Source organism: Arachis stenosperma, chromosome 7 (genome assembly GCF_014773155.1).
Source record: "Arachis stenosperma cultivar V10309 chromosome 7, arast.V10309.gnm1.PFL2, whole genome shotgun sequence".
NCBI classification, from domain to species: domain Eukaryota; kingdom Viridiplantae; phylum Streptophyta; class Magnoliopsida; order Fabales; family Fabaceae; genus Arachis; species Arachis stenosperma.
The window spans coordinates 82,675,505-82,682,479 of record NC_080383.1 but is presented as its reverse complement, the minus strand read 5'-3'; the positions used below and the strand labels follow the sequence as shown (position 1 = coordinate 82,682,479).

Here is a 6,975-nt window from a genome sequence, read left to right as displayed (position 1 = left end):
ACCGTTAATCTTAATTATAAAAAATATATATAATAATATAATATATAATTAAAATCAACAGTTAAAATTTATTGAAACACCGATGTACTGGTATACTTGAAAGCTTTTCCAAATTATATAAAAGGAGCTAGGCTCCCTCAAGTACGTCACATATTTTTAACCTTCACCTATACCTCTCAAATCCATTCTGACTTATATTAGAATGTCTTTACAGGTACCACTCCCGTCATCTAAAAGTCCCATCACGTCATTACCAAGACCAGCAAATTTTCGATACCAACAAAGTTTTGTAAAAAATTTATATTCTATATTTATTGAATTTATTATTGACAATTTAGTCATTGATAAAATTAATTAATTAAAAATAATTTTTTAAAGTTAAAAATATTTTACCAACACATAAGTAGTAGCTAACGACATTTAAATTTTAATATTTTTATTATTAGTAAAAGTATATTATCGACAGTTTTTTTTATACCAAAAATAGAGAGACTCGAACTCGCGACCTTTTAAATGAGTATGGATATTATCGATAGTTTGTCTCAATAAAATAAAAAAATGAGTTTTAATTTCTCATGCACATTATATTTACTGGCAGCGTAACTCGTCGGTAATTCTAATTTTATAAAATAAACACAGCATTTTGGCTTGTCAATAATGTCTAAAGTTAAAATTTTAAACGGTCGCTTCTATATATTATTTTTTGTCAATAATTACTAAGTAATATTTAAAAATATAGATTAAATATGTATTAGATTGCTAAATTAAAAAAAATTGAGTTAATGACTAAAAATACTAATAAAAAAAATAAATTCTGCTAGGCCTTGAACTTTTCTCAGAATAATATACAAAAATTGAACATAATTGTTAAAAAAGGAGTTTTTGAAAGATCAAAATGAAACAAGCAGTTGAGCCCACATAATATATTTCTTATATTTCTATCACAACCTCAATTTCACAATATTCAATGCATAGTGTTGTGCTAAATTTTTCAGAAAGGACCTTAAAATATAGCAAAATGATGAATCATGCATTTAACAGCAATTACCAAGAATTAATGAATTATAATGACCAGAATCTTAAATTTAAATAGAGATTATACACATCAAGATTGATTTTCACACTCCTTGCTCCACAACCCATTTCATTTAAAAAAAATTCAAAATGAGTTTTGTACTAATTACCATTTTCCTCATGAAACATATGTCATTCTTCATGTTCCTAGGAAGGATGACCATCAAACAAGAAATCACTTCTATCTATCCACACACAATAAAATATATAAAAATAAAAAATAAAATCTAAGATCAATTCAGTTTTATCATATCCAACCTCTTTCCTTTTCCTTTTGGCTATTCTTTTGTTGGATCTCCTTACCTCTTCTAGCACTTCCAACTTGCACCCTTTGTCCCAATCTCCCTCTAGTTCCAATGGAAACTCTAACCTTCTCCATCCCTACATTTACACCAACCCTTCTCATTTGTGGAGACTTCACTTGTATCTTCTTATGAAGGCTTCTTCTTAGTATGCTACCTATCTTCTTAACTCCACTTCTTACTTCCTTAGGACTCTCACATTGTGTCTGTTCTGCCAGCACAAACTTTGTGTCTAATTCTCTATTTACATCTTTATGATCTGTGGCTTGGTTCGCGGTGATAGGTAGCAGTGGCGATTGGAACTGAGTTAAGCTTGGTATGCTTGGGAGTGGAATGAGAGAGTTACGCCTTGCAGCAATGGCGGAAGGGACACGTGGTGTCATTGTGCAGATAGAAGCTCTTCCAGACCGTTTTGGCAGTAGGAGTTTCTCGGCCATCTCAGGGTTGTTTTCCTTTTCGGCATGATCAATACACTTGATGGAGTTCTCTATTGTGGAAAAGGGTATTAGAGGCTTTAAGAAGTTGTTTTCCGTGAGTGGTTTAGCAGAATTTACTTGGTCCTTGCACCATCCACCACTCACCGGATCATTGAAATTCTTGTTGATACTTAGTGGTCGATTCACAAGCGATGGCCTCGGAAGTGCACTGTTTGGTTCTTCTTGTTGCTTCATTTGGTGCTGCTCAGCTATTTTCGAATCCACATGCTGTCGCGCCAGTTTTCTTTCGATAAGAAGTTGTGCTTCCAGTTCCTTGACCTTCCAGAAAGAAACAAATACAAAGCTAAGAGAAAATTCAGAAGAAAAAGTTTAAATGTGAAAGAGGCTATATTCTACCAATGTAAATAAAAAGTTTAAAAATCTGTTCTAATAAGATACTTTGTCTTGGAGGCTCTTGTTTTTATTATCTCTTTCTTTCATCTTGGACTCTAATACATGGATTGTTTCCTCCATCTTCTTGAGTTGGAACTCCTTCAGCTTTGCCTCTTGTTTGGTTTTCTCAGCCTTAACACAAAGGAGAGTAAACTTAATAGAATGTCACAGTAAAACGGCGAAATCTTACAACAGCATTGCAAAAGTTACAAACAAGCATACCATCTGCTTGTGTCTAAGAAGTTCAACAGTGTCCAACTGCTTTTTGGCAGGGCCGAGTTCTATTCCCCTTACTCGACTAGCAAAGTTCAGAGAGCAAACTGTCTCACCCAAATCATTTTCATTAGGACTAATTTGCACGAACATGAGTGCCTTTGAATCCCCTCCTGGAAAAACAAGCTAGTTCGTCAAAATTTAGAATAAATTTGCATACATACACGGGATAAAAGTCAATCATAAATGCAAAGGAACCAAGTCTAAAGGAACATGTATAATAAGTACCTAATGAGTCTTGAAGCAAATGCGTAAGTTTCGAGTTCCTGAACCATGAAAACAACAATAAAAGCTTCAGTAAGGTAGTTGATGTCAGTGTTTGAACAAGGGCTAATAATATATCTTTATTTTCATAACCTGAAAGGGATATGCGGACTTTTTGTTGCAAGGGCAGATATGACATCTCCAAGTGCTGACAAAGACCTATTAATGTTTTGTGCCTCCTTCAGTCGATCGCCTTGGACATCTGTCTTGGCCACTCGCTCGCTTCCTGCTAAGTCCACCAGCCATAACTTGCTTCTTGTGCATTCCCCATTCAACAAGTTCTCCCCTTTAACCATAACACAATGAATGCTGTAAAGAGAAAGAACAAGTTAATGGCAAGGTTGGAAGAAAACCAAAAACTACAAAACTTATTTAGCCTAAATAAAAAATGAACCTGACCAGTGGGATCTACTGCTGTGTTCATTCGCATTGGTTGAGCTTACAGCCCTTGCATTGCTACCAGTTTGCAGGACTTCCCAGACTTCACTCATATTGTTCACATGAGCCTCAACTAACCCAGGAACATGATGCATTCCTTCACCGGCTTGCCTTATTTCCAATCTACGATTTGATAAACTTTTTTATTAACAATCAAGTCATTGTTCATAAAATCGGGATAAGTTTCTGGGCTGATCATCGCATGAAATTTATCAAATGGTTAAATATAATATACCTTCTAGCAGTTGCTCCTGGCTGATTTCCTGAAAACAGCAAATCTCTGATTTGTTCATTGTACACTTCTAAAACACTTACTGATACATCGTAACTGTAGTGTGTCTGTCTCTCCCTGATTATGTCAAACATTTTCTCAAGAGTCCTGAAATTAACTCCACGAGCCTCCTCAGTGCCCTCCATTGTGAAAGTCTTTCCGGTTCCAGTCTGCCCATATGCAAAAATGCAAACATTGTATCCATCTAGAACTGAGGTTGCAAATGGTGCCGTGTCTTCGAAGATATCAGCTACAAAGTAAACCAATAAAAATCAGTAAAAAATGAGCAAGTGTCTTTATATCAGAACTATCCTAAGAAATTAACGCATCGATGCTAACTACCTTGTTCAGCTTGCGGGCCAAAGACAGCATCAAACTTAAAAGTCTTTCTAGGAGCACCATTTGACATTACAGTTAGCTCACCATCTTTCGCAGATTCAAAATCTATGGCCATTGTGGCTCCTGCTGCTAACTCTTCAGCGTTAAGGGGCCTACACCTGCAAAAGACTCGTATGTTTCCTGCAACAAATAACAAGAACAGTTGTTGAACAATTGTGTATGTGTTATCATATCACATACAAATCTAAGAAAACAAGAGCAAATGAAGATCTTACCTCTCAATTCCAAAACCTTGTTGTAAAGTTCTTTTCGTTCCTTTTCCCCCTCGATATATTTGAACTTGAGATCTTCATGAGATTCTTGTTGTTCATTGACTATAAAAAGAGACAGCAGGACAAATTATCACCCTATATAAGATTGAAAGATTTTATCAATGTCTACTTACGTTTGCCATTTATCATTAACCCCATTTCGCTGATTTCTGCTTGACATTTCCTGTATGCCTCTGCTTCCTCTAAGAGCTTGATGTGCTCCATTTTCATGATCTACTCAGAAAATTAATTAACAAGTTAAACAAAGTTTTACTTTTTGAATTTGGTTGCCATTCAAATGTGGTAGGATATGTACCTTTAATTTCCTCATCAAGTCTCTTAATGATGAAAACCACTTGCTTTTCTCTTTCACTTGCCCCTCTATGGCAAATGCTGCAGAGAAAACAAGATCATTTGATCCATAAACGAAGATCAATTTTGAGTTTCAGGTGGTTATGATTCTCACCCCCAAAGATCAATTTTGAGAGTTTTTTTTGGTTTATAGAGAGCAAAATAATTATGGCCTCGAGAATTTTATTAAGGGGGAAATGAAAATTCACAATCATTTTTAGAGGAGCTACCAAAACATAAATCACTTTATTTCAAAATCATCTCTATCTACATCAAATTTGACAAAATTAATGCTTCATAGAATTAATTGTGTCACCTCATAATTGATTTTGGATTTTCGCTTCCACTGTTTGATTCAAATTTTAGTTCAGGTCAGAATCAAATACAGTCTTCCAAAATCAATTATGGGGGATGTAAATTTTTCTTAACAGACATAAATCACTTTCCATAAATTAAAAAGATTGAAGCCAGAAATTATTCCAAATAATTATATATAGAAGCAATTCTACAAAAGCAGAAACAAAACAGACGGCAAAAAGGCAGGTGCATACCCAATGATCCTACGTGCATCGACTTGCGCATGAGCTCATTCTGTAGCTCTTTCAGGGAGTTCCAAGCTTCTTGGCATTCCTTGCTCTTCTGCTCATTCTCCCTTCTAATCATTTTCAACTCCCTCCTTGTTTCCGCCAGCACTTTTTTCAGCTTCTCATACTTCTCTTCCACCCCAATATTTTCGGTATCCTACAAAATAAAGTTGAGAGCACATAACAATCTACTTTCCGCTTTCGTTTCGAAATTTATTGTCAGTTTGTATAGAAACCTACTTCTGAGGATTCCAACTCAGCATCCTGAGACACACAAATATCTTCTAGCATTTCATTTTCTCCTGAATTCAAAAGCAAAACATTATTGATAAATTAAATTATGGAGTATAACCATCAACACCTATGTTGAAATTTCAAAATTCAGAATCCCTTTACAAATTATCAAGAATTGAACTCACTTGGAGGGTAGTTTAGGGGTGACTCGTCTGCTGTCAAAGGCGGTGGAAGAAGCTCAAAGGAAGCATCAGGGGACACAATCACATCATCATGTGTAAAAGTTTGACAAAAGTTAGAGAATTTAACAGTAGGGGTCTTGTGGCCATTGTCAACTTCAGAGCCATTGATTCCGTTCTCTAGGGAAAGCTCCATGGATGACTCCAAATTCTTGCAGTTCTTGTTACAAAATACCTCTGGGGAATCACCATAGCTGATTCGAGCAATTTCTGGTGATCCAGCACATATCACCAAATCTGGTGAAGTCAGAGAATACCCCAACATTGATCTACCTGGAAAAAAAAAAATTCATCCCATAATTCTATTAGGTACTCAAGAACAAAAATTAAAATTAAACTAGAGAAAACAAAATAAATTTTAAAAATTTCAAAATTGTGCAAGGAAGGCAAACCCTCTTACCATCAAGAACAGTTCTCACAACTGGATCATCAAATTCTACACTATTCCTTTCAAAGCGTCCACTGTTCCCTTGGAATCCTACACCAAGAACTCAAAAACCTATTATTAGTACTGAAAAATCAAAATAACAAAATGGGGTTCATCAAAAGCATAAAAAGATTCAACTTTTAAAGTAATCCGAACCATAGCTTGGGCTTCCACCACAAGATTCGGGATCTGCAGCCATAGCTGAAAAACCAGAGCTCAGCGATGCGTGTGAATCAACGTCTACACCAAAACCCAAAAAGAAAACACAAGAATTCACATAACAAACCAAAATGGTCCTTCAATAAACCACCCATTTAAGAACTAGGCATGACATCAAAGCGGAACACACACACACACACACACACACACACACACAGAGAGAGAGAGAGAGAGAGAGAGAGAGAGAGAGTTATTACAGTTGGAGCAGTGAGTGGAATAGGTTTCAGTTTCTTGTTGGAAGGAAACGTCGGTGAGAAGAAGTGGGTCATCTTCATAGAGACGCCATTGATTATTCTCCATAGATAAAGAGGATAACGAAACTCTTTGTATTTTGAATTCAGCAATAATAAACAAAGCATAGGAAAAGAGAAAAGAAGTTATGCTTTAGAATGTGGTGATGGTGATGATGATGACTAAAAATTAAAAAGTGGAAGGTTATTCTTTCTGAAACTGGCTTTGATTTCGTTTTAGAATTGCAAATTTTCCTTAATGAGAAAATTGGACCGTTGGAGGCTTTTGAAATTTGAAATGTAGCAAGCGGGTCTGAAGAAATAGTTTCACAGCACAAATAAAACTACAACATGGCTTTGGGGAGAAGATTCTGCATTTGTTATACTTTGGATTCGATCATTTTGGATCAACCTCAAACCCAAAGGTATTGGAGTATGAGACACGTGCCAGTGTGACACTCCTTGCGACTTTCGATTAAAAGGTGGAATGTACGTACAACTCACCTTGTACTTGTACTTTTTTTGGTCTAGACTAACGCTTCAAAGAATT

The 6,975-nt window shown here is 35.7% G+C and overlaps 1 protein-coding gene across 1 annotated transcript; it reads right to left on the bottom strand.

Moving 5' to 3' along the window:
* Positions 1-1,064: 1,064 nt before the first annotated feature.
* Positions 1,065-6,737, bottom strand: LOC130941264 (kinesin-like protein KIN-14Q). Its single transcript, XM_057869698.1, has 17 exons — positions 6,393-6,737; positions 6,133-6,216; positions 5,950-6,027; positions 5,496-5,822; positions 5,317-5,378; positions 5,044-5,233; positions 4,458-4,534; positions 4,276-4,375; positions 4,106-4,204; positions 3,834-4,010; positions 3,456-3,741; positions 3,182-3,343; positions 2,876-3,091; positions 2,747-2,784; positions 2,468-2,631; positions 2,252-2,377; positions 1,065-2,131 (listed from the first exon to the last, which is right to left on the bottom strand). Exons 1-17 carry the CDS (start codon positions 6,493-6,495, stop codon positions 1,322-1,324), a joined length of 3,099 nt encoding a protein of 1,032 aa, XP_057725681.1. The 5' UTR covers positions 6,496-6,737; the 3' UTR covers positions 1,065-1,321.
* Between the last annotated feature and the right edge of the window lie 238 nt (positions 6,738-6,975).

What these genes read in the sequence shown, in the direction of transcription:
- LOC130941264 (XM_057869698.1), bottom strand. Translation starts at nt 6,495, where the DNA reads ATGGAGAATAATCAATGGCGTCTCTATGAAGATGACCCACTTCTTCTC. An exon ending in TTCCACTCACTGCTCCAACT is followed by an intron (nt 6,217 to 6,392) that starts GTAATAACTCTC and finishes GTTTTGGTGTAG; the next exon opens with ACGTTGATTCACACGCATCG. An exon ending in ACCCCTAAACTACCCTCCAA is followed by an intron (nt 5,379 to 5,495) that starts GTGAGTTCAATT and finishes TTTTGAATTCAG; the next exon opens with GAGAAAATGAAATGCTAGAA.